At 46.5% G+C, this 27,870-nt stretch overlaps 1 protein-coding gene across 2 annotated transcripts in view; it reads right to left on the reverse strand.

Moving 5' to 3' along the window:
- ARNT2 (aryl hydrocarbon receptor nuclear translocator 2) overlaps positions 1-27,870 on the reverse strand; it is a 202,591-nt gene that overhangs the window by 27,173 nt on the left and 147,548 nt on the right. For both annotated transcript variants that reach the window (XM_038767479.1, XM_038767478.1), the window contains exons 11-12: positions 25,253-25,327; positions 10,409-10,560 (exon numbers count right to left, since the gene is read on the reverse strand). In XM_038767479.1, the coding sequence (XP_038623407.1) occupies positions 10,409-10,560; positions 25,253-25,327 (227 nt within the window). The remainder of the gene's footprint in view (positions 1-10,408; positions 10,561-25,252; positions 25,328-27,870) is intronic.

Genomic DNA, 27,870 nt, shown 5'->3' on the forward strand with positions numbered 1-27,870 from the left:
ACTGTGTGCCAGATTTGAGGAGGGAGGGTGTTACAGGACAGTGGCAGGATGTGGGTGAGGGTTGGCGGCAAGACAGGCAAGATCAAGGCACAGTGAGAAGGCTGGTATCAGAGGAGTGAAGTGTGCGGGCTGGATTGGAGTAAGAGAGTAGAGAGGTGAGGTAGGAGGGGGCAAGGTGATTGACTGCTTTGAAGCCAGTTGTGAGGAGTTTTTGTTTGATGTGGAGGTGTATGGGCAACCACTGGAGTTTGAGGAGTTGGTAAACATGTTCTGAAGACTTTTGTAGAAAAATGATCCAGGCAGCAGAGTGAAGCACGGCCTGGACTGGGGAGAGACAGAAGGCTGGGAGGTTAGCAAGGAGGCAGTAATCTCCACACTTCAGTCTCTCTCCACTTCAGTCAATACTTCACTCTGTTCCCAGGATTATCTTTCTACAGAAACGCTCTGGGCGTTTCTCAAAGATCTCCAGTGGTTGCCTATCAACCTTCGTATCAAGCAAAAACTCCTCACTATTGGCTTCGAAAGTTTCCATCACCTTGCCCCTTCTTACCTCACCTCCCTTCTTGCCTTCTACAGCCCAGCCCGCACACTCTGTTCCTCCGCTGCTAACCTCCTCTTTTGGCCTCGTCGAGCCCTGGCCCACTTCCTACTGTGGCCTGGAATGCCCTCCCTCCTCACATCCACCAAACCCCCAGATTATCTTTCTACAGAAACGCTCTGGGCATGGCACCCCCTTCCTCAATAATCTCCACTGGTTGCCTATCAACCTTTGTATCAAGCCAAAACTCCTCACTAATGGCTTCAAAAGTCTCCATCACCTTGCCCCTTCTTACCTCACCTCCCTTCTTGACTTCTACAGCCCAGCCCGCACACTCCGTTCCTCTGCCGCTGACCTCCTCATTTGGCCTCGTCGAGCCCTGGCCCACGTCCTACTGTGGCCTGGAATGCCCTCCCTCCTCACATCCACCCCATAACACTTGTGTATATAAGTACATATTTATTATTCTATTTATTTTATTAATGATGTTTATGTATCTATAATTCTATTTATTTGTATTGACCTATTGATGCCTGTCTACTTGTTTTGTTGCCTGTCTCCCCCCTTCTAGACTGTGATCCCGTTGTTGGGTAGGGATTGTCTCTATATGTTGACGAATTGTACTTTCCAAGCGCTTAATACAGTGTTCTGCACGCAGTAAGCGCTCAATAAATACGACTGAATGAATGAATGAATGAATACTCCAGGCAGGATAGGATGAGTGATTGTATTAATGTGGTAGCTGTTTGGATGGAGAGAAAAGGACGGATTTTAGTGGTGTTTTAGAGAAGTAGCGTGGCTTAGTGGAATGAGCCCGGGCATGGGAGTCAGAGGTCACGGGTTCAAATCCCGGCTCCACCAATTGTCAGCTGTGTGACTTTGGGCAAGTCACTTACTTCTCTAGACCTCAGTTACCTCATCTGTAAAATGGGGATTAAGACTGTGAGCCCTAAGTGGGACAACCTGATCACCTTGTAACCTCCCCAGTGCTTAGAACAGTGCTTTGCACATAGTAGATGCTTAATAAATGCCATAATAATAATCTAGGTAGATTTTACGTAGATTGTCCCGTGTTGCAACTGTTAAAAAAAATATGCAGGGTCAATGAATATGGAGGTCAAAACTGCGTTTTCTGGAGCTTAGCTAGAACCAATAAAACCAGAAAAGCAGATGGGGGAAGAAAACGCTCCTTTCAATCAATCAATCATATTTTTTGAGTGTTTACTACATACAGAGCACGCTACTAACGGTTTAATCCAAACACTAAGCACTGTACACTTGATTTTTCCAGGGAGTTTCTCAGACAATCAAGATTGAAAGTGAGTGATCAGTTCTCTTCATGGAAATCTGTGAACCTCTGAGCGAATTTTCTTTCCAACCCAGCCTGGCTTTTGGAAAACCCGGTCCCCGCCGGCTCAAAAACAACATAATCAAATCCAGCCAGAAGCATCACCGTCCTCTACGGGCCAACCTCCAAACTACATCCTGCGAACAGGCCGGATTGAAGCAATTCTAAAAAGTCGAGATGCAATAGAAGGAACCATGTAAAAGAAAACAGGAAATGCCCAGCCAAGACTTTGTGGTACTTAGGATCTAATTACACTTCAACGACCACTAATATAAACACGCCTGCCTTGTTTCGTCGTCGACGGCATTGCAAAACTCCTACTTCCTCTACCTCAGGGATTAATGCTCAGAGCCACCTACCATTTAATCAGGCAGAAACTCCTCACCCTGGGCTTCAAGGCTGTCCATCACCTCGCCCCCTCCTACCTCACCTCCCTTCTCTCCTTCTACAGCCCAGCCCGCACCCTCCGCTCCTCCGCTGCTAATCTCCTCACCGTACCTCGTTCTCGCCTGTCCCGCCATCGACCCCCGGCCCACGTCATCCCCCGGGCCCGGAATACCCTCCCTCTGCCCATCCACCAAGCTAGCTCTCTTCCTCCCTTCAAGGCCCTGCTGAGAGCTCACCTCCTCCAGGAGGCCTTCCCAGACTGAGCCCCTTCCTTCCTCTCCCCCTCGTCCCCCTCTCTATCCCCCCCCATCTTACCTCCTTCCCTTCCCCACAGCACCTGTATATATGTATATATGTTTGTACATATTTATTACTCTATTTACTTCCCAAGCACTTAGTACAGTGTTCTGCACATAGTAAGTGCTCAATAAATATGATTGATGATGATGATGATGATTTAATCGCATTTATTGAGGCTTACTGTGTGCAGAGCACTGTACTAAGCGCTTGGGAGGGTACAACACAACAATAAACAGTTACATTCCCTGACCACAATGAGTTATGGCCTAGAGGGGGGATTATAGCAATGATACAACTCAATCAAATTCAAGTCCTTAATAATAATAATAACGATGATGGCATTTATTAAGTGCTTACTATATGCAAAGTACTGTTCTAAGCGCTGGGGAGGACACAAGGTGATCAGGTTGTCCCACAGGGGGCTCACAGTCTTAATCCCCATTTTACAGATGAGGTAACTGAGGCACAAAGAAGTGAAGTGACTTGCCCAAAGTCACATAGCTGACAATTGGTAGAGCCAGGATTTGAACCCATGACCTCTGGCTCCAAAGAGCGTGCTCTTTCCACTGAGCCACGCTGCTTCTCAGTTCTTAGCGCACACTGCATAGTACAGTTCTCTGTCAGTCATATTTATTGAGTGCTTACGCACTACCCCTCTCCTCACAACTCTCAAAGAGTGTCCCTGCATGAGCTCTGGAAAGTTAGACTAGCAGCAATTATAACCAGTGAACCTCTGAAGGGGCTAAATGGTCCATTCTGGTCAAAGCAAATGAGATCATGGGTTTAAAATCAACCGCGCAACACTCACGATGGATGGTATTTATAGAGCACTGAAGTACTTGGGAGAGGACAAGCCCCCCTAAAAGTAGGAAAGAGTGCTTCTTTACTAAACTCCTCAAGAACCCCCAGTTGTTGCTCATCCACGTCCTCATCAAATGGAAACTCCTTACCATTGGTTTTAAAGCACTCAATCACTTTGCCCGCTCCTATCTTACCTCTCAGTTCTCCAATTACAAACGAGCCTGCACACTTTGCTCCTCTAATAAACCTACTCGCTCTACCACAATCTCACCTATCTTGACGCCAACCTTTTGCCCATATCCTACCGCTGGCCTGGAACACCCTCCCGCTTCATAGTCGATAAACAATTAATAATAACAATAATAATAATAATGGTATTTGTTAAGTGCTTACTATGTGCAAAGCACATAGCGCTGGGGAGATACAAGGTGATCAGGTTGTCCCACAGGAGGCTCACAGTCTTAATCCCCATTTTACAGATGAGGGAACTGAGGCCCAGAGAAGTGAAGTGACTTGCCCAAAGTCACACAGCTGACAATTGGTGGGGCTGGAATTTGAACCCATGACCTCTGACTGCAAAGCCTGTGCTCTTTCCACTGAGCCACGCTGCTTACTCTCCCCTCCTTCAAAGCTTTACTGAAGGTACTTCTCCAAGAGGTCTTCCCCAAGGAGGACATTTCCTTTTCTCCCACTTCTGCATTGCCGTTGCACATGGATTTGCTCCGTTTATTCGCCCCTTCCATCAGCCCCCTAGAAGTTACATCCATATCTGTAATTTATTTCTATTAATACCTGTCTCCCCCTCTAGACTGTTAACTCACTGTGGGCAGGGAACACGTCTACAAATTCAGTTGTATAGTAGTCTTCCAAGTGCTTCAAGTGTTTAGTACAGTGCTCTGCCCACAGTAAGAGCTCAATAAATACAGTTGAAAGAAAGTTTACCACACAGTAAGGTCTCAATAAATACAGCTGATTGATTGGTTGATATTAAACCTAATTCCACTGGGCTCACTAGTGAGGTTCTCTTAGTTCCTCACAATTTCAATCAAGTTCTTCTTCGGTCCCATCCCTGGCTCGATTAGACTATGGGGAACAACTTCTCTCTCCCTTCTACCTAAGAGGAGATTTATTGCTAGTGGAGGACCACCCAGGGTGAGCCATCTGGCTCCATTCCCTCTGGGCAGGCTCAGGTGAACAAGAAAGGGATTTGCCCCAAACAAAGACCCTGAAATTTTGCACAGTTGCTCTTCCTCAGGTGGGGAAGATATGAGAAGATCAAAGGAGGGCAGGCCCTTAGGAGTCAGGGGGAAATGTGTGAGGATCCTAAACCATTCATTCATTCATAAAGCAATTACTGTGTGCAGAGCACTGTACTAAGCGCTTGGGAAAGTACAATTCAACAATAAACAGTGAAATTCCCTGCCCACAACGAGCTCATAGTCTGGGGGGTGGGGGAAGACAGACATCAATACAAATAAATGAAATTACAGATATATACATAAGAGCAGTGGGGCTCGGGGGAAGGCGAAGAGCAAAGGAAGCAGGGTGGACCCAGAAGGGAGTGGGAGATGAGGAAAAGTGAAGCTTAGTCAGGGAAGGACTGTTGGAGGAGATGTACCTTCAATAAGGCTTTGAAGGGGGGAGAGTAATTGCTGGATTTGAGAAGCAGCGTGGCTTAGTAGAAAGAGCATGGGCTTGGGATTCAGAGGGTATGGGTTCTAATCCCGGCTCCACCACATGTCAGCTGTGTGACTTTAGGCAAGTCACTTAACTTCCCTGTGTCTCAGTGACCTCATCTGTAAAATGGGGATTAATACTGTGAGCCCTACGTGGGACAACCTGATCACCCTTGTAATCGCCCCAGCGCTTAGAACAGTGCTTTGCACATAGTAAGTGCTTAATAAATGCCATAATTATTATTATTATTATTATTAAGTGGCAGAGCTGGCAATAGAATCCAGGTCCTTCTGATTCCCTGGCCCATGCTCTATCCAACTAGGCTACAATGTTTCCCTCAGGGGAGGATTCCCCTTGTGGATTGAATTTCTGGAACCCAGTAGGGAGCTGAGAGCCAAAAGTTCTGCCAGTCACAAGACTTTTTAAAGTTTTTTAAAATAGTATTTGTTAAGTGCTTTCTATGGGCCAGGTGCAGTATTAAGTGCTGGGGTAGACACAAGTTAATCAGTTTGGACACAGTCCCTGCCCAACCTGGGGCTCACAGTCTTAATCCCCATTTTGCAGATGAGGTAACTGAGGCACAGGGAAGTGAAGTTACTTGCCCAGCATCACACAGCAGACAAGTGGCAGAGCCAGGATTAGAGTCCAGGTCCTTCTGATTTCCAGACCTATGCTCTATCCACTAGATCACGCTGCTTCTCTGGTAATAATAATAACAATGGCATTTATTAAGTGCTTACTATGTGCAAAGCACTGTTCTAAGCACTGGGGAGGTTACAAGGTGATCAGGTTGTCCCATGGGGGGCTCACAGTCTTCATCCCCATTTTACAGGTGAGGGAACTGAGGCACAGAGAAGTTAGGTGACTTGACCAAAGTCACACAGCTGACAAGTGGCAGAGCTGGGATTTGAACCCATGACCTTTGACTCCAGAGCCCGGGCTCTTTTCCACCGAGCCACGTTGCTTCTCCGGTGCCTTCCTCTGCCCTTGACTGCAAGATTGGAAAACCTTGAGGCCCTCTGCCCGGGTCCACCTTCTGGCTGTCGCCAATCAGGGCCCGGCCTGAGGAGTGTCTTCCCATGATTCCCGGGTGGGGAGGGTGAAAGGGGACGCTGACCCTGAGGACAGTCTTCCCATGATTCCCAGGCGGGAAGGAGGAGGGGGAAGCCGGACCTGAGAAGCTTCTTCCCATGATTCCCAGGCAGGTGGGCCGGAGGGGGAAGCTGACCCTGAGGAGTGTCTTCCCTTGATTCCCAGGCAGGAAGGAGGAGGGGGAAGCCGGACCTGAGAAGCTTCTTCCCATGATTCCCAGGCAGGTGGGCCGGAGGGGGAAGCTGACCCTGAGGAGTGTCTTCCCATGATTCCCAGGCAGGCAGGGCAGAGGGGGAAGCTGACCCTGAGGAGCGGTTCCCATGATTCCCGGGAACAGAGGGAGAAGGGGGAAGCCGACCCTGAGGAGTCTCTTCCCATGATTCCCAGGCAGGCAGGGCGGAGGGGGAAGCTGACCCTGAGGAGTGGTTCCCAGGATTCCTGGGCACAGAGGGAGAAGGGAGAAGCCGACTCTGAGGAGTGGTTCCCATGATTCCCGGGCACAGAGGGAGAAGGGGGAAGCCGACCCTGAGGAGTGTCTTCCCATGATTCCCAGGCAGGCAGGGCGGAGGAGGAAGCTGACCCTGAGGAGTGGTTCCCATGATTCCCGGCCGGAGAGGGAGAAGGGGGAAGCTGACCCTGAGGACTGTCTTCCCATGATTCCCAGGCAGGCAGGGCGGAGGTGGAAGCTGACCCTGAGGAGTGGTTCCCATGATTCCTGGGCGGAGAGGGAGAAGGGGGAAGCTGACCCTGAGGAGTGTCTTCCCATGATTCCCGGGCATGGAGGGTGGAGGGGGAAGTCGGCCCTGACATAGCCCACCTTATCTCTGTCCCATGGAGAAGGATATTTTGACTCTCCGGCAGCGGCTAAGAGGCATGAGGAACCTTGCCCTGGAAACAGGAGCCCTGGCCTTAGGTCCCGGCTCTGCCTGTGACTTGGCTAAGTGTACTGGGGAGGCTGTTTCCCTTCAATTGACCTGCCACCGTACCCGGTTCCCAGAACCTGAAAAAACGACCCAGGCCCTGCTTTGGGTGGGTGAAGGGGGACTTCCCAAGCCCTGTCTGCTGCCTTGGGCGTGAGGAACAATGAATCCTCCCACCCTGTACAGGGCAAAGGGACAAGGAACAAGATGATAGGGAAAGCTTTCTTTTGTGAGTAAAGATGCTGGCTTGGGAAAACAGCAGAGAGGAATAGAGGGGGAGGGGGTGGAGAGAGTGGAACAGAGACAGTAGAGTGGAAAAAGGGGAGGGAAGTGGAGAAGCAGCGTGGCTTAGTGGATAAAGCATGGACCACAGAGTCAGAAGGACCTGGGTTCTAATCCACTTTCCTGCTGTGTGACCTTGGGCACGCCACTTCACTTCTCTGGGCCTCAGTTACCTCATCTGGAAAAAGGGCTTAAGGCTGTGAGCCCCATGTGGGATGGGGACTGGGTCCAACCTGATTAGCTTGTATCTACCCCAGCGCTTAGTACAGTGGCTGGCACAAAGTAAGTGGAGATGGGCAGTGGAAAAGGGGTGAGGAGTGTGAAAAGGGAGAGGGAAATTGTGGGAAACAGAAAAATAAAATAATACTGACTAGTATTTGTTAAACACTTTCTGTATGCCAAGTATGGTACTAAGCGCTAGGGTAGATACACAGTAATAACAATAATAATAATGGCATTTATTAAGCACTTACTATATACAAAGCATTGTTCTAAGTGCTGGGGAGGTTACAAGGTGATCAGGTTGTCCCATGGGGGGCTCACAGTCTTCATCCCCATTTTACAGATGAGGTAACTGAGGCACAGAGAAGTGAAGTGACTTCCCCAAAGTCACACAGCTGACAACTGGTGGAGCCGGGATTTGAACTGATGACCTCTGAATCCAAAGCCCGGGCTCTTTCCACTGAGCCACGCTGCTTCACAGTAATCAGGTCAGACACTATCCGTGTCCCACACGGGGCTCACGGGATAAGTAGGAGGGACAACATATATTGAATCTCCATTTTACAGATGAGGAGACTGAAGAGTCAAGTGGCTTGCCCAAGGTTACATGGCAGGCAAGTGGCAGACTCGAAATTAGAACCCAGGTCCCCTGACTCCCAGCCCCAAGCTCGGCTACGTAGCTAGGAGTGAGGACTGTGAGACCTGCCCGGAAGGGAAGGTTGTGTAGAGTGAGAAGACAGGGAAATGTATTAAAGTTTGAAAAGCAGCACGGCCCACGGGATAAAATAAGGAGGACCTGAGTTCTAATCCCGGCTCCGCCACTTGTCTGCTGTGTGACCTTGGGCACAGCACTTAACTTCTTTGTACCTCAGTTCCCTCATCTGGAAAATGGGGATTATTGGGGATAAAGGCAAGGCAGAAGTGGTGTGGCAGCTGGAAAGTCCAGGACAGAAAAAGAAGCACAGCAATGTCAGCTCAAACTAGAGAGGCAACATTGCCTGAAAGCAGGGATTGGGTCTACTCTCTCAATTGGAGTCTCCCAAGCACTTAGCACGGTGCTCTGCATACAGCTGGCGCTCAATAAATAGCATTACTTTATTGTTTGAGGAGCAGATGCTTTTGATATCATCCTCTCTTCCCAGCAACTTCTACCCTGAGCTCAGCATGGAGAGGAGGGAAGGCAGGTGTGGGAACTAGAGAGGCAGCACAGAATATCCAGAGAAGCAGCGTGGCCCAGTGGAAATAGCCCAGGCTTTGGAGTCAGAGGTCATGGGTTCAAATCCCAGCTCCGCCAATTGTCAGCTGTGGACTTTGGGCAAGTCACTTAACTTCTCTGGGCCTCAGTTACCTGATCTGTAAAATGGGGATTAAGACTGTGAGACCCACGCGGGACAACCTGATCACCTTGTATCCTCCCCAGTGCTTAGAACAGTGCTTTGCACATAGTAAGCACTTAACAAATGCCATTTTATTATTATTATGTGACCCAGGAATACCAGACATGACTCTGTCTGAATGGGCAGGGGGCGAGTGTCCTGACTGACTCTTCTCTTGCTTAGTAAGAGCAGTGGGGCCTTGTGATAAAGCATGGGCCTGGGAGTAGGAGGACCTGGGTTCTAATCCCAACTCTGCCACTTGTCTGCCGTATGACCTTGGGCAACTCACTTCACTTCTCTGGGCCTCAGTTCCCTCGTCTGTAAAACGGAGATTAAGAGTGTGAGCCCCAAGTGGGACAGGGACTGTGTCCACCCTGAAGAACTTGTATCTACCCCAGTGCTAAGCGCTTAACAAGTACCATAATTATTATTACCCTGTTGGGTGAGCTGGGCAGAAGCAGAACTCCCTCTAGACTGTAAGCTCACTGTGGGTAGGGAATGTCACTGTTTACTGGTGTGTTGTACTTTCCCAAGAACCTAGTACAGTGCTGTGCATCAGTGTGGCATAATGGAAAGAGCCCGGGTTTGGGAGTCAGAGGTCATGGGTTCTAATCCCGGCTCCGCCACTTGTCAGCTGTGTGACTTGGGGCACGTCACTTCACTTCTCTGGGCCTTAGTTCTCTCATCTGTAAAATGGAGATGAAGACTGTGAGCCCCACGTGGGACAACCTGATTACCTTGTATCCCCCCACCCCAGCACTTAGAAGAGTGCTTGGCACATAGTAAGTGCTTAACAAATACGAACATTAATTAATTAAGCACTCAATAAGTAAATGAATAAATAAACGGAGTTCATGGTTCATTCACTTGAAGGCACGAGAAGGGGGAAGAATTCTAGGCTTGCAATCCCAATAGTTGTAAGGGCAAGAGTCTCCCGGGCATCTTTCCCATAACATGGCGCTATCACCAGTCAGTCACATAGAGGGAGAGGTTCCAGAGGCAGCAGCAATCTCAATGGTACTTACTGGGTGCTTACTATGTAAGCATGGGACTACATGCTTGGGAAAGTAATAATAATAATTGTAGTATTTTTTAAGTGCTTATTGTGTGCTAGGCACTGTACTAAGCACTGAGGTGGATACACATCAGTTAGAACAGTCCGTGTCCCATGTGGGCCTCAGGGTCTCAATCCCCATTTTCCAGATGAGGTAACCAAGGCCCAGAGAAATACAGTGACTTGCCCAAGGTCACCCAGCAGACAAGTGGCAGAGCTGGGATTAGAACCCATGACCCTCTGACTCGGAGACCCGTGGTCTACCTTTTACGCCATGCTGCTTCTTCTATGAGTACAATCCTAAAAATTAGCAGACACGTTCGGCTGAGGGACAGGTCGGGCCACAGAAGCCCAGCGGGAGAACGGGAAGTTCGGAGCGTGGTCCGCCCTGACGGGATGGATACCACGTACTTGACATTGGTGTTGGTGCAGATGATATACTCGATCTCGTCCGAATACGGGTTCTGGAACGTGAAGCTGCTGGTCCGGATGAGCATCCACTCCCGGTTTTTGGTGCGGAAACGGTACATGACGGACAGGACCTGGCCTTTCAGTTTCACCACCTGAGGAGAAATGGGGAGGGGTCAGCTGCGGCCGGGGATGATGGACAGCGACAGACCCTGGGGATGAGAGCGGTAGGGAGAGAAGGTGTCACATTCCCATTGTAGATCGGGAAACTGAGGCCATATAAGTCAAGTGACTTCTCCAAAGTCACATAGCTGGCCAGTGGCAGAGTCGGGGATTAGAACCTGGGACTCCTGACACAGATAATAATAATAATAATAATGATGATCGTATTCGTTAAGGGCTTACTATGTACAGGCACTGTACTAAGTGCTGGGGTAGATGCAAGTACCCTGTTAAGAAGGCTGAGGATCAGCTGCAGGTATGAGGAAAGGAGGGGACTTTGGAGATTCCAAAGGGAATGAAGGGATATTATTCAATTTGTATTTATTAAGTGCTTACTTTCTTCCATTCAATCGTATTTATTGAGAGCTTACTATGTGCAGAGCACTGTACTAAGCACTTGGAAATAATAATAATAATAATAATAATGGCATTTGTTAAGCGCTTACTATGTGCAAAGCACTGTTCTAAGCGCTGGGAAGGATACAAGGTGATCAGGTTGTCCCATGTGGGGCTCACAATCTTAATCCCCATTTTACAGATGAGGTAACTGAGGCATAGAGAAGTGAAGTGACTTGCCCAAAGTCACACGGCTGACAAGTGGCAGAGCCGGGATTTGGACCCACGACCTCTGACTCCAAAGCCCGGGCTCTTTCCACTGAGCCACGCTGCTTCTTATGGAAAGTAGACTGTGAGCCCACTGTTGGGTAGGGACTGTCTCTATATGTTGCCAACTTGTACTTCCCAAGCGCTTAGTACAGTGCTCTGCACACAGTAAGTGCTCAATAAATACAATTGATTGATTGATTGATTGAAAGTACAATTCGGCAACTAATAGAGACAATCCCTACCCAACAATGGGCTCTGTGTGCAAAACACTGTACTAATCACAGTCTAGATATTATTTGAACAGTCTTCAGCACCTGAGCTTGTTTCTGCTTAGTACAGTGCTCTGGACACAGAAAGTGTTCAGTAAATATGAGCTCTGTGCCTCGATTTCCCCTATCTTGCCAGCAACCCCTCATCCACATCCTACCTCTGGCCTGGAATGCCCTCCCTCCTCAAAGCTGACCGGCTTTGAGAGAGTTACTCTCTCCCCCCATCAGATTCTTCTTGGAGGCACATCTCCTCCAGGAGGGGAGGCCTTCTAGTGCCTGGTACATAGTAAGCTCTTAACAAATACGATCATCATTATTATTATCATCAGAGTCAGGAGTCCCAGGTTCTAATCCCTCACTCTGCCACTGGCCAGTTGTGTGACTCTGGGCAAGTCGCTTGACTCCACTATGCTCTATGAGGGCTGTTATCGCGTCTACTTATGCTATTGTACCAGTTCATTCATTCAATCGTATTTATTGAGCGCTTACTGTGTGCAGTGCACTGTACTAAGTGCTTGGGAAGGTACAAGTTGGCAACATATAGAGACGGTACCTACCCAACAGTGGGCTCACAGTCTAGAAGGGGGAGACAGAGAACAAAACAAAACATATTTACAAAATAAAATAAATAAATATGTACAAATAAAATAAATAGAGTAATAAATATGTACAAACATATGTAAATATATACAGGTGCTGTGGGGAGGGGAAGGAGGTGAGGCGGGGGGGATGGAGAGGGAGAGGAGGGGAACCAGTCTACCAACTCTGTTATATTGTACTCTCCGCCACTTGTCTGCTGTGTGACTTTGGGCAAGTCACTTAACTTCTCTGGGCCTCAGTTACCTCATCTGTAAAATGGGGATTAAGACTGTGAGCCCTGTGTGGGACAGAGACTGTATCCAACCTGATTAACTAACCGCCCCAGCGGAGAGGGGGATTAGAACCCATGCTCCTGACTCTAATAATAATAATAATAATAATAATAACGATAATAATAATGATGATGGTATTTGTTAAGACCCTCTCTATTCACTAGGCCACACTGCTTCTCTGTCTGAACAAAAAGAAATGGGGATTAAATCATTTAAATATATTTACCGAGCACTTACTGTGTGCAAAGCACTGGACTAAGCCCTTGGGAGAGTACAATACAATAATAAACAGATACATTCCCTGCCCACATTGAGTTTACATGGTTCCCCTTTTTACAGATGAGGTAACTGAGGCACAGGGAAGTTAAGTGGCTGGCCCATGTTCACACAGGAGACAAGTAGCAGAGCCGGGATTAGAACCCATGACCTTCTGATTCCCAGGCCTGAGCTCTATCTGCTATAGTACACAGCTTCCTTATGATCCTCCTGCCCTGACTGGCATGTGGAAGTGGAGCAAACTAGATGACCTCTGCTGTGGCCCATTATTCAGCCGGTGGGAAGCAGGGCCAAGTATGGCATAGTGGATAGAGCACAGGCCTAGGAATCAGAGGGTCGTGGGTTCTAAACCCAGCTCTGCCACTTGTCTGCTGTGTGACTTTGAGCAAGTCACTTAACTTCTCTGGCCTCCCTGTAAAATGGGGATTAAGATGGTGAGCCGCATGTGAGACAGAGGCTGTGTCCAACCTGGTCTAATAATGATGGCATTTGTTAAGCACTTACTATGTGCAAAACACTGTTCTAAGCACTGAGGGGGATACAAGGTGATCAGGTTGCCCCACAGGGGGCTCACAGTCTTACTCCTCATTTTAAAGATGAGGTAACTGAGGCTCAGAGAAGCGACTTGCCCAAGGTCACAGAGCAGACATGGGGCGGAGGTGGGATTAGAACCCATGACCTCTGATTCCCAAGCCCGTGTCATGCTGGTTTGCTTGTGTCCACCCCAGTGTGGATATAGTACAGTGGCTGGCACGTAGTAAGTGCTTAGCAAATACCATAATAATTATTATTATCATTATTTGGGCCCCTCATCCATGCATCTTCCTCCCCCCTGCCCCACTGACCCTTTGGTCCTAGCCAAGGCACCAAGTCAAGATCGACACAGACTCACGCAGACCGCTACTTTAGTACGGCACATCACCCCCCGACCCTTCTAGTGTTTTCCCTAAAATTCAGCCTTTTCTGTGAGCACCCAGATTCTTCTGGAGTTCCAACTGCACAGGGCAGATTGCTTTATCTGCACTTTCCTCCACCCCACCCAGCGGCAGGGTCCCAAAGAACACAAACGAGTCAGTGTCCAGCTTGGGGGCTTCTAATGGAGGGGAGATAAAGTTCCCCGGGAACTCTGATACTGACCTGGTTTTGTTGATCTTGGCTCTGCGAAGTTATCATTTCGGCTTAATTTTCCCACCCTGATGAATGAATTTGCCTTCCTAAGGAAACGAGCCCTTCTGCTCTGGTTGTTGGCAACAGATCAGTCACTGAATCCCCTTTGGACCTTTTTTAAATCCAACTAGGTTCTAAAAATGTGGGCGATCGAAAGACCCAGCGGTTCTAGAAAGAAGCGAGATCCTTCAACATCGTACTTAACATTTTAATTCTAATTCTTTTAAGACAAAGTTTGACAACAAACCCGGCTGACTGCGAACTGACACAAAAGACGACCTTAACCTTGAACGCAAATTCAGGATCTATCTGACCCAACGCCCCAAACAGGAGAGCCCCAAAGACTCAGATTGCCAGTGCTCCACCTTCTCTACTTTACAAAAGCAGCGTGGCTCAGTGGAAAGAGCCCGGGCTTTGGAGTCAGAGGTCATGGGTTCAAATCTCGGTTCCACCAATTGTCAGCTGTGTGACTTTGGGCAAGTCACTTAACTTCTCTGTGCCTCAGTTACCTCATCTGTAGAATGGGGATTAAGACTGTGAGCCCTCTGTGGGACAACCTGATCACCTTATATCCCCCCAGTGCTTAGAACAGTGCTTTGCACATAGTAAGTGCTTAACAAATACCATTATTATTATTACCTGCACTATTTTCCATTCTTCTAATAAATAATAATAATTATGGTGTTTGTTAAGGGCTTACTGTGTGCCAGTCACTGCAGTAAGCAATGGGGTGGTTATAAGCAAATCGGGTTGGACACAGTCCCTGTCCCACGTGGGGCTCACAGTCTCCCTCCCCATTTGACAGATGAGGTTACTGAGGCCCAGAGAAGTGAAGTGACTTGCCTGAGGTCACACAGCAGACAAGCGGCAGAGCCGAGATTAGAACCCATGATCTTCTGACTCTCAGGCCCATGCTCTATCCACTAAGCCATGCCGCTTCTCTAAGCTGTGAGATGTATGTTTAGATCACCCCTTGTTAGGGTTCACCACTCCTGGACCCAAACATTATTTTTAATAGCAATAATAATAATAATAATAATAATAATATTTGTTAAGTGCTTACTACGTGCGAAGCACTATTCTAATCACTGCAGTAGATTCAAGGTAATCAGATTGGACACAGTCTCTGTTCCACATGGAGCTCAGGCTCTTTATCTCCATTTTACAGATGAGGGAACTGAGGCCCAGAGAAGCGAAGTGAGTTGCCAAGGTCACACAGCAGACTAGTGGTGGAGTCAGGATTAGAATCCAGGTTCTTCTGTCTCCTAGGCCCAGGCTCCCGCCACTCTATCCACTAAGCCACGCCGTTTCTTCCTCTTGGTCCCACGATATTTTTGAAGACTTTGTTCCCAGACAGTCACCCCATTTCTGACTGTTGCCCGCTAGGCTGATGTGTCTTCACCTCCAGTCTCTCTTAATTGTCTGCCGCACTTCTCAATTTTCTTCCATTCACCCTGTCACCCTCCTCACCACTCATGGATATACTTATATGTGCCCTGTTATTTATTTTGAGCATTCAAAAAATTTCTATTAATAGTCTAACAATATGGTATACAATAATAATTGTTAAATATTTACATATGCTAAGTTCTGTATTAGGTGTCGGTAGATTCAGGATAGTCCCACTTGGGACTCTCAGACAAAGTAGAATGGAGAACAGGTATTGGAAAAATAAAAGCCCCGTATATATTACCCTGTATTATGTTGTTTCCTCCCTTCAAGGCCCTACTGAGAGCTTACCTCCTCCAGGAGGCCTTCCCAGACTGAGCCCCCTCCTTCCTTTCCCCCTTCCCCCCTCCATCCCCCCCACCTTACCTCCTTCCCTTCCCCACAGCACCTGTATATATGTATATATGTTTGTACTTATTTATTACTCTATTTTACTTGTACATATTTATTCTATTTATTTTATTCAGTTACTATGTTTTGTTTTGTTGTCTGTCTCCCCCTTCTAGACTGTGAGCCCACTGTTGGGTAGGGACTGTCTCTATATGTTGCCAACTTGTACTTCCCAAGCGCTTAATACAGTGCTCTGCACACAGTAAGCACTCAATAAATACGATTGATTGATTGTACATATTTATTACTCTATTTATTTATTTTACTTGTACATATTTATTCTATTTATTTTATTTTGTTAATGTTTTGTTTTGTTGTCTGTCTCCCCCTTCTGGACTGTGAACCCGCTGTTGGGTAGGGATTGTCTCTATATATTGCCAACTTGTACTTCCCAAGCGCTTAGTACAGTGCTCTGCACACAGTAAGAGCTCAATAAATACGATTGAATGAATGAATGAATTTCTCTATGGCGTTCTATAATAATAATAATAATAATGGTATTTGTTAAGCGCTTACTATGTGCAAAGCACTGTTCTAAGTGCTGGGCACTGTTCCATGTCTTTCTTATGCCGTATTGATGCCACGCTATCTTTCAGTCTTCCACAGTACATTGTAGCCTCTTGGTTTGGTATATTTTACTTCTTTGCCTATCTTTGCACTGTTCCATGTCTTTCTTATGCCGTACTGATGCCATGCTATCTTTCAGTCTTCCACAGTACATTGTAGCCTCTTGGTTTGGTTTATTTTACTTCTTTGCCTAACCACAAAGAACCCAGGTGATAGAAATCAATGACAGTTGTCGATTCTGTTTGTGATGCTGATTCCTGGTCAAGCATAGAGATTGGAACCCATGTCCTCTGACTCTTTATCTGTAATTTATTTATTTCTATTAATGTCTGTCTCCCGCTCAAGGCTGTAAGCTAGTTGTGGGCAGGAATGTGTCTGCTATATTGTTCTATTGTACTCTCCCAAGTGCTTAGTACAGCGCAGCGTGGCCTAGATTCTAATCCCAGCTCCACCACATGACCGATCCGGGACCTTGGGCAAGTCACTTCACTTCTCTGGGCCTCAGTTCCCTCAACTGTAAAATGGGGATTAAGGCCGTGAGCCCTACGTGGGACAAGGACTGTGTTCAACTGTGTTGAAGCAGCGTGGCTCAATGGAAAGAGCACGGGCTTTGGAGTCCGAGGTCATGGGTTCAAATCTCGGCTCTGCCACTTGTCAGCTGGGTGACTTTGGGCAAGTCACTTAACTTCTCTGTGCCTCAGTTACCTCATCTGTCAAATGGGGATGAAGACGGTGAGCCCCCGGTGGGACAACCCGATAACCTCGTATCCCCCCACAGCACTTATAACAGTGCTTTGCACATAGTAAGTGCTTAACAAATGCCATTATTATTATTATTATTCAACCCGATTAGCTTGACTCTACCCCAGCACTTAGAACAGTACTTGACACATAGTAAGCACTTCACAAATACCATTTCTATTATTATTATCATTATTACTAAAAATTGCTCAATAAATACAATTGACTGACTGACAATGACTTCACTGGTGACAAATGCTGCGTCTTTGGCATTGCTCTGGGGTGGTGGGGGATTTCATTCAATCGTATTTACTGAGCACTTACTGTGTGCAGAGCACTGTACAAAGCGCTTAGCACTTGTATATTCACTCCTTAGGGATGATAAATCCTCAGCTTGATTTCAGTCTGTAAGGTTTGCACATCTTCAGCAGAGCACTGCACCTCCTTTCAGCAACACAGCATAGCTTGATCTATGCTTGTTGAGTATTCCATGACAAAGGACTCAATAAATATCTCTTTTGTCAGTTTTGGGAGAATCTGTGGGGTCTTGAGAGAGTGTATGTTTCGCTGCCAGAAGCTCTTTGATCTCAGAAGGTTTTTCATCCAACCAATCCTGGTGTTTTCTCCTGGAACCACCCACAGTCTTCAAGGCTGCCCGGTAAAGAATCCTAGGGAGAACCTCAGTAGAGAAGCAGTGTGGCCTGATGGGTGGAGCACGGGCCTGGGAATCCCAAGGATCTGGGTTCTAATCCTGGCTCCGCCACGTGTTTGTTGTGTGACTTTGGGCATGTCACTTTACTTCTCAATTCCTCAGTTCCCTCATCTGTAAAATGGGGATTCAGAGTGTGGGACAGGGACTGTGTCCAATCTGATTTGTTTGCATCCACCCCAGCGCTTAATTCAGTGCCTGGCACACAGTAAACACTTAACAAATAGCACAATTATTATTATTATTCTTGTGGTCGAGGTAATATTGGTTTCTTGCCCCAAAAGGCTATTTCAGTGCAGTAAAGTTTCTCCTCTCAAGATGGACACCTGAAGAGTTTCCAGAAATCTACCAGGCTTGGCTCTGGGAGGGAGAGTCGAGCAGAGGCCTACCCATTCCATCCCTAGCTTTGCCTTCCATTTGCCAGCCACTGGCCATCTGCTACAAGCCAAAACTCACTTGTGCTGGACTGCAGCAGCACGGGAGAGAGACAAGAGCAGAAACTCAAATTTGCTGTGTGAACGGAGGCAATAGTAAACCACTTTCAGATTTTTCCCAAGAAACCTCTATGGATATACTACCAGAACAATTGCAGATACAGAGAGGGGCATCTTGGAGAGATATGTCCATGAAGTCGCTATGGGTTGGAGGTGACTCGACAGCATAAGACAGAGTTCCTAGCATGTCTCTTCCATCACATTTGGAATTCATCCCACTGAGTGGCTTTTGGATGCCTATTTTCAATACACTGGCTTCATCATTGGAGAAATTTGGAAACTTTGCCCTCTATTCATCTCTCATTCAACTCACACATTCAATCTGCCATTAAATCCTGTTAGCCTACCTCCATAACATATGTAGCATCTGCCCTTCATTCAAACCGCTATTACCCTTGACCCAAACACTTAACCTATCCCACCTTGACTACTGCATCAGGCTCCTCGATGACCTCCCTGCCTCCTCTCTCTCCCTTCTCCAGTCCAAACTTCCACTCTGTTACCTGGATTATTTTTCTGAAAAGCTGTTCATTCCCTATCTCCTGATCTTCACAAACCTCCAGTGGTTGCCCATCCACCTCTGCATCAAAGTCCTTACCATAGGTTTTAAAGGCACCAATCAGCTCACCACCTCCTACCTTACCACGCTGATCTTTGACTACAATCTGGGCCCATGCGCTAAGACAAGCTACTCTCTCTAGCTGGATCTCATCTATCCCACCCCTGACCCCTTCCCCACCTCCTCCCTCAGGCCTCCTTCATCTCCAACAATCCGCCATTCTCCCCACCTTCAAAACCCTCCTAAAATTACATCTCCTCCAAGATGCCTTCCCTAAGCCCTCATTTCCTTTAGTTTCCTCCAGTTTGTGTCAGATTTTCAATGCCCATCAGCAGATAGTCAAAGAAGTTGTTAGACTGGGGAGGTGAATTCATTCAGTCATGGATGATGCAGATATGAGCCCATCTTCTAGACCGTGAGCCCGTTGTTGGGTAGGGACCGTCTCTATATGTCGCCAACTTGTACTTCCCAAGTGCTTAGTACAATGCTCTGCACACAGTAAGCGCTCAGTAAATACAATTGAATGAATGAATGAATATGAATGAGTGAACTGCATCTCATTCAAACCCCAGCTCCGCCACTTGTCAACTGTGTGACTTTGGGCAAATCACTTAACTTCTCTGTGCCTCAGTTACCTCATCTGTAAAATGGAGATTAAGACTATGAGCCCCACGTGGGACAACCTGATCACCTTTTATCCTCCCCAGCGCTTAGAACAGTGCTTTGCACACAGTAAGCACTTAATAAATGCCATCATTATTATTATTATTATTCAGAGGGACTTTGTCCACAGAAGATCTCATCAAACCCTGCCCATCCAACGCATCCATGCAAGGTGCCAAAACAGATAAAGGAGAAGCTGAAGTCTCCCTGTTACCAGTTAAAATTGGGGGATTGAAAAACCCTTCCATCAGTTTTCAAGAAAGCAGGTGAATTTATAAATGTGATCACTGCTCTAATGGAGAGAAATGCTTAGTTCAGTGCCTGGCTCAGAGTAAGTGTTTAACAAATGCCATAAAAAAAAAAGGAATTTGCCTGCTACAAGGTGTTTCATGAAGAAAAGAAGGCAGCTGTTCAAACTTAATTGGATAAGTCTTTCACTGAAATTGAAAAACCACCCCTAAAGTCAGCGGAACCAAATTCTACTTCTGCAATTTCCTGCAAATACTCACCATCATATTACAACTCCTCATTTATTTAAAATTGTGATGTGCTTTGCATTACTTTAATCAAGATTAATAGCTTAAAGTATAAAGTACAGCAATGAATTTCATACTACTTTTCCCAGAGCTTCTGGGAGAGATCTTAATTGAAAACATGAAAACCAAATGGGAAAAACATCTCTATGCCACAAGCCACAATTTCAAGAAACACATGCTGTTTACATTAATGGGGTGGGTACTCCTGTAATCAACCAATGATCACTCAATTGTATTTACTGAGCACTAACCGTATGCAGAGCACTGTGCTAAGTACTTGAGTGAGTACAATACAACACGGTCAAAAAACACATTCCCTGCCCACATGGGCTAGTGCTTAGAACAGTGCTTTGCACATAGTAAGCGCTTAACAAATACCATCATCATTATTATTAGTGGATAGAGAAGAAATGAATTGAGAAGCAGTGTGGCTTAGTGGAAGGAGCCCGGGCTTGGAAGTCAGAGGATGTGGGTTCTAATTCCGCCTCAGCCATTTGTCTGCTGTGTGACCTTGGGCAAGGTACTTAACTTCTCAGTACCTCAATTTCCGCATCTGTAAAATGGGGATTAAGACTGTGAGCCCCACGTGGGACAACCCAATTACCTTGTATCTACCCCAGCACTTAGAACAGTGCTTGGTACATAGTAAGCACTTAACAAATACTATAATTATTCTTATTAATTCATTCATTCAATTGTATTTATTGAGCACTTACTGTGTACAGCGCACTGTACTAAGCACTTGGGAAGTACAAGTCAGCAACATATAGAGACGGTCCCTACCCAACAACGGGCTCACAGTCTAGAAGGGACAGACTACAAAACAAAACATGTAGACAGGTGTCAAAATCATCAGAACAAATAGAATTAAAGCTATATGCACATCGTCAACAAAATAAATAGAATAGCAAATATGTACAAGTAAATTAGAGTAATAAATCTGTACAAATATATATACAAGTGCTGTGGGAAGGGGAATTTATTATTAGAGCCTGGGTTTGGGAGTCAGAAGGTCACGGGTTCTAATCCCAGCTCCACCACTTGTCCGCTGTGTGCCTTGGGCAAGTTACTTCACCTCTCTGTGCCTCACTTTCCTCATCTGTAAAATGGGGATTGAGACTGTGAGCCCCACATGGGACAGACCGTGTCCAACCCAATTACCTTGTACCTACCCCAATGCTTGGTACAATGCCTGGCACATAGTAAGAGCCTAACAAATCCACAGTTATTAACGTCAGTGTCACTGACATTGTCTTCTCGTGATTCTCCTCCTATGCCTTGGACTGTTCCTTCTCAATACCTTTCGGGTGTTTCTCCTCTGCCTCCCACCCTCTGTGAGTGGCAGGGGTCCCTCAGGGCTCAGTTCTAAGTCCCCTTATATTTTCTCGCAACACCCACTCCCTTGGAAAACTCATTTGCTTCCAATGCCTCAACTACCATCTTCATGAGGATGATTCCCAAATCTACCACTCCAGCCCTGACCTCTCTCTTTTTCTGCAGTCTTGCACTTCCTCTTGTCTAATAATAACAATAATAATGGTATTTGTTAAGAACTTTACTATGTGCCAAGCACCATTCTAAGCACTAGGGTAGATGCAAGGTAATCAGGTTGGACACAGTCCCTGTCCTACGTGGAGCTCACACTCTTATTCCCCATTTTACGGACGAGGTAACTGAGGCACAGAGAAGTGACATGACTTGCCTAAGGTCACACAGCAGACAAGTGGCGGAGCCAGGATTAGAACCCAAGTCCTCTGACTCCCAAGTCCGTGCTCTTACCACTAGGCCACGCTGATTCCCAAATATCAAACTTAACTTGTCGGCCCCGCTGATTCCCAAATATCAAACAACTTGTCTAAAACATAACTCCTTATCTTTCCACTTAAACCCTGTCCTCCTCCAGATTTTCCCAACACTGTAGACAACACCTCCATCTGTCTCACAAGCCCATGACCACGGTATTATCCTCAATTTATCTCTCTCATTCAACCCACATATTCAGTCTGTCACCAAACCTTGTAGTTTGACCTTCACCGAATTCATCCCTTCTTCTGCATCCAGACTGCTGAATCAGTGATACATGCAGTTCTCATTTTCCTCCTCGACTACTGCATCAGGCTCCTCACTGAACCCCCTGCCTTGTCTTTCCCTCTCCAATCCATATTTCTTCTATTGTCCAGGACATTCTTTCAGTCCTTAGCTCTCCACTCAAGAACTTCCAAAGGTTGGCCTTAGTGGATACAGCACAGGCTCGGGAGTCAGAAGGTCCTGGGTTCTAACCCCGGTTCCGCCACGTGTCTTCTGTGTGACCTTGGACAAGTCACTTCTCTGCACCTCACTCACCTCATCTGTAAAATGGGGACTAAGACTGTGAGCCCCATATGGGACAGGGACCTTGTCTTACCCGATTTCCTTGTATTCACCCTGGTGTTTATCACAGTGCCTCGTATATAGTAAGAGCTTAACAAGTGCTACTATTATTATTATTATCCTCTGTTGCAAATGGAAACTCCTCACCGTCCACTGTAAAGCCCTCAATCCTACCTTACCTCGTTAATCTCCTATTAGAACCCAGCCTGAACACTTTGCTCATCTTACACCAACCTACTCACCTCCCCTACTTGTCCATCCCGCCTCCGACCTCTGCCCACGTCCTACCTCTGGCCTAGAATCACCCTTCCTCCTCAAATCCAACAGGCAATGACTCTCCCTGGCCTTCAAAGCCTTACAGAAGGCCCATCTCCTCCAAGAAGCCTTCCCAGACTAAGCCCCACTTTTCCTCATCTCCCACTCCCTTCTGTGTCTCCCTGACTTACTCTCTTTGCTCTTCCCCACTCCCAGCCCCACTGCACTTACGTACATATCTGTAATTTTATTTATTTGGATTGACACCTGTCTCTCCCTGTCTAGACTGTAAGCTCACTGTTTAATGTTGTATTGTACTTTCCCAAGAGCTTAGTACACAGTACTAAGTGCACACAGTAAGCGCTCAATAAATATGATTGAATGAATGAATGACAATCCACAACTCTCCCCATCTTCAAAGCCCTTCTTAAAATCACTTCTCCTCTAAGAGGCTTTCCCCAACCAAATCCTCACTTCCTCCCTTCTATACACTTACATGTCCTAATGAATAGTGCCCGGGACTGGGAGACAGAAGGATCCAAGTTCTAATCCCAGCTCTCTCATTTGTCTGCTGGGTGACTTTGGGCAAAACACTTTACCTCTCTGGGCCTCAGTCACCTCATCTGTAAAATGGGGATGAAGAGTGTGAGCCCCACGTGGGACAGGGACTGTGTCCAACCTGATTAGCTTGTATCTACCCCAGCTCTTAGAACAGTGCCTGGCACCTAGTAAGTGCTTAACAAATACCTTCATAATTATTATTATTATTGCCACCACACTATGGCTGAAGCCCAGGCATCTCCTTGAATGCTTAGAAATCTTCGGAGGTTAGCTTACCACTCCCCGCTCAGGGCTGGCTGTCAAAAGCTCACAGAAAAAGCGCTCCTTTCTGTAGTAATAATGACAATAATAATAATAACGGCATTGTTGCCAACTTGTACTTCCCAAGCGCTTAGTACAGTGCTCTGCACAAAGTAAGCACTCAATAAATATGATTGAATGATGAATGAATGAATTTGTTAAGAGCTTGCTATATGCCAGGCACTACACTAAGCGCTGGTGCAGATACAAGCAAATTGGGTTGGATACAGTCCCTGTCCCACATGGGGCTCACAGTCTCAATCCCCATTTTGCAGATGAGGTCACTGAGGCCCAGAGAAGTGAAGTGACTTGTCTGAGGTCACACAGCAGACAAGTGCTAGAGCCAGGATTAGAACCCATGACCTTCCAACTGCCAGGTCCATGCTCTATCCATTACGCCAAGTCGTACCTCTGGCTCCCCAGTCCATATGTGTTTCGGGCATCTTGAACTTCTCTCCCAGCCCCTACTTCAGGCAGACAAGGACATCTGAGACATCAACACTATTCGGCAAGTTCTTAACAAGGTAACAGATGAAAATAAATCCAGTTCATACCACCTTTCCCTAGATCTACTACTTGCCCTCTCAGTTCTCACCCTTCCAGAGCCACTGGACTCCGAACTTCCAGGGATCTCCTCCGATCCCTTCCCGCATCCTGTGTCCGTCCAGGACGCAGCAGGAACTCTCCCCATGTACTGCTCTCCCAGGTTCACAGTCAGTCAACTCTATTTACTGAATGCTTACTGTGTGCAAAGCACTGACTAAGCGTTTGGGAGAGTACAATATAACAATAAACAGACACAATCCCTACCCGCAACGAGCTTCCAGTCTAGAGGGGGAGACGGGCGTTTAGATAATAAATAAATTTCAGATATGTATATAAGCGCCATGGGGCTGGGGAGGGGGTGAATAAAGGGAGTAAATCAGGGTGATGCAGAAGGGAGAGGGCGTTAAGATAATAAATAAATTTCAGATATGTATATAAGCGCTGTGGGGCTGTGGTGGGGGTGAATAAAGGGAGTAAATCAGGGTGATGCAGAAGGGAGAGGGCGAAGGAGGGCTTAGTTAGGGAAGGTCTCTTCGAAGAGATAAGCCTTTGAACGTGGGGAGAGTCATTGTCTACTGGATATGAAGAGGGAGGGCATTCCAGGCCAGAGGCAGGACGTGGGTGAGAGGTGAGTGGCGAGATAGACAAGATTGAGTTTCAGCGAGAAGGTTAGCATTAGAGAAGCGTAGCTCACTAACCTCTTGCCTCTAAGATGGCGAAAGGTCTTCTTCCCCCAAGTTGCCCCTCCACTTTCTCATTCATTCAATCATATTTATTGAGTTACTTTTACAGAACACTGTACTAAGCGCTTGGGAGAGTCCAAAACTGCCAATCCTTCTCTCTGATTGGCTCAGCTCGGCTTTCAGAGGGTGTGGCTCAGTGGAAAGAGCACGGGCTTGGGAGCCAGAGGTCACGGGTTCTAATCCCAACTCTGCCACTTGTCAGCTGTGTGACTTTGGGCAAGTCACTTCACTTCTCTGGTCCTCAGTTACCTCATCAGGAAAATGGGGATTAAGACTGTGAGCCCCCAGTGGGACAACCCGATCACCTTGTATCCCCCCTCAGCACTTAGAACAGTGCTTTACATATAGTAAGTGCTTTAATAAGTCATTATTATTATTATTATTATTATTATTATTATTATTATTATTATTATTTCAGGCACCACTTAGAGGCTTCACCAATGTCATCCTCCAAGTTTAGGGGATGGCGGAACAGGTCATCACAACCTCAGTGACCTCACGGAAAACATACAGAACTTCTTGGGGAACAGTGGGGAAATTCTGGGGTATTACCTGCTGGAAACTCTCTCTCAGATGGCTCTGATCTTCAGGATGGCAGAATTCCAGAATGTCCTTTCCCAGAAGATCCTAGGGACAAAACAAGTCTTTTGAAATGTTGAATTCCACAATTCCCATTTCATTGCTGTGCCACAGGCAGAGTCTGTTCCCAAGTACTTTGGGCTCAAACCTCCTCCCCAAGTCTGCTTGGGAAACTCTGGCCTGCTCTGAGCTCTCTGGACACGATCCTTTTCTAGTTGCAACAAGCAGCAGTTCCAAGGCCTGAACTCAGCACTGCATAATAATAACGATAATTGTGGTATTTAAGTGCTTACTTTGTGTCAGGCACTGTACTGAGTGCGGGATGGATACAAGAAAATTGGGATTGGCACAGTCCCCGTCCCACACAGGGCTCACATTCTCAATCCCCATTTTACAGGTGAGGTAACTGAGGCCCAGAGAAGTGAAGTGGCTTGCCCAAAGCCACCCAGCAGACAAGTGGAACAGTGCTTGGCACATACTAGGCCCTTAACAAATACCATCAATATTAAGTGGAAGAGCCGGGATTAGAACCCATGTCCTTATGACTCGCAGGCCTGTGCTCCAATATACCATGAACTGCTGGGGGTGAGGGGGGGATGCAAATATCAATCAATATTAAAAAGGAATAAATTGATCAAAAAGATGAAGGAAATACCACTTATGAAAGTTAATTCTTGAACTGTGGAACTGTTTTCAATCCACTAAACTTTCTATAGCGCATAAAAGCAGCATGGCCTAGTGGAGAGAGGAAGAGCCTGGGAGTTAGAAGGACCTGGGTTCTAATCCTGACTATCACTTGCTTGCTGTGTGACCTTGGGCAAGTCACTTCACTTCTCTGTGCCTCAGTTACCTCATCTATAACATGGGGACTAAGAGTGTGAACCCTATGTGGGACAGGGACTGTGTCCAACTCAATTACCTTGTATTCATTCAGTTATATTTATTGAGTGCTTACTGTGTGCAAAGCACTGTAGTAAGCACTTAGGAGAGTACAATATAGCAATAGACAGACACATTCCTTGTCCATATCTACCACAGCATTTGGTAGAGTACCCGGTATATAGTAAGCACTTAACAAATACCACAATTGTTATTATTATCATAAACTCCTAATTAGGAGCCCATTTACCATCTTCTCTGGTGGTATTCATGGGAATGGGCCCAGATCTGAAAAATCCACCGGACTGTAAATTCCTTGAGGGTCGGAATCAAGTCTATTAATTTTATTGTACTGACTAAATCCGATTGATGGCTTGATAGGGAAACAACCTTCCGGAGAATGCACAACAGTTCTACACAAAAACAGGGACGATCAACCTCAAATGGAAACTATTTTAAGAAAACGTTTTCCTAGAAGTTATTTTTAGAATCAAACCTTTAGAGGACTTTACCTCTCAGAGGCAGAAAAGAATCTCAATCGAACCCAATGAAGTTACAGGGAAACAGCTCTCAAAGACAAAAATCCCTTGGGGAAGTGAAAATGTACCAGCCCATTTCCCAGGTGTTGTCTGGGGCAAATCTCTTGTCTGGCACTCTAACAAACAGCTCCAAATCTGCATCCAGAGGAAGAACCCACATGGAAATACAGGCTTCAGCGGGGACCTCAGAGTGGACACCAGTGAATAAATTACATGTTTGGCAATGTGGAAATGTTTCGGTGGCTCTGATGCCACAGGGAAACAAGGGCTCCAGCTTGAACAGCAGAATGGAAACGAGTGAATGACTGACGTGTTTGGAGACGTTCATTCATTCATTCATTCAATCGTATTTATTGAGCGCTTACTGTGTGCAGAGCACTGTACTAAGCGCTGGGGAAGTACAAGTTGGCAACATATAGAGACGATCCCTACCCAACAACGGGCTCACAGTCTAGAAGGGGGAGATAGACAACAAAACATAACATGTGGACAGGTGTCAAGTCATCATAGTCCTGAGGGACCCCCATCTGGGGTCTGAATAATAATTGTGTTATTTGTTAAGCGCTTATTATGCGCCAAGCACTCTATTAAGTGCTGGGGTTAGCTATAAGATAAACAGATAGGACACGGTCCCTGTCCTACATGGGACTCAGCCTTGGGGTCTCAGTCAGAGCCAGTTTTGTAGAAGTGGGTGCCCCATGTAAAGAAGTATTGCTGCTCAGTGGATAGAGCACGGGCCTGGGAACGGAGGACCTGGGTTCTAATTCCCTCTCCGCCACTTGTCTGCTGTGTGATCTTGAGCAAGTCACTTAACTTCTCTGTGCCTCGTCACCTCATCTGTAAAATGGGGATTAAGACCGTGAGCCCTATATTAGACAGGGCTGTGCCCAATCTGATTCCCGGTACCTACCAGAGTGCTTACATATCTATTCTATTTATTTTATTTTGTTAATATGTTTGGTTTTGTTCTCTGTCTCCCCCTTCTAGACTGTGAGCCCACTGTTGAGTAGGGACTGTCTCTGTTGCCAACTTGTACTTCCCAAGCGCTTAGTACAGTGCTCTGCACACAGTAAGCGCTCAATAAATGTGATTGATTGATTGATTGATTGATCAGAACAAAAAGAATTAAAGCTAAATGCACATCATTAACAAAATAAGTAGAATAGTAAATAT

Source organism: Tachyglossus aculeatus, chromosome 26, assembly GCF_015852505.1.
Source record: "Tachyglossus aculeatus isolate mTacAcu1 chromosome 26, mTacAcu1.pri, whole genome shotgun sequence".
Taxonomy (NCBI): domain Eukaryota; kingdom Metazoa; phylum Chordata; class Mammalia; order Monotremata; family Tachyglossidae; genus Tachyglossus; species Tachyglossus aculeatus.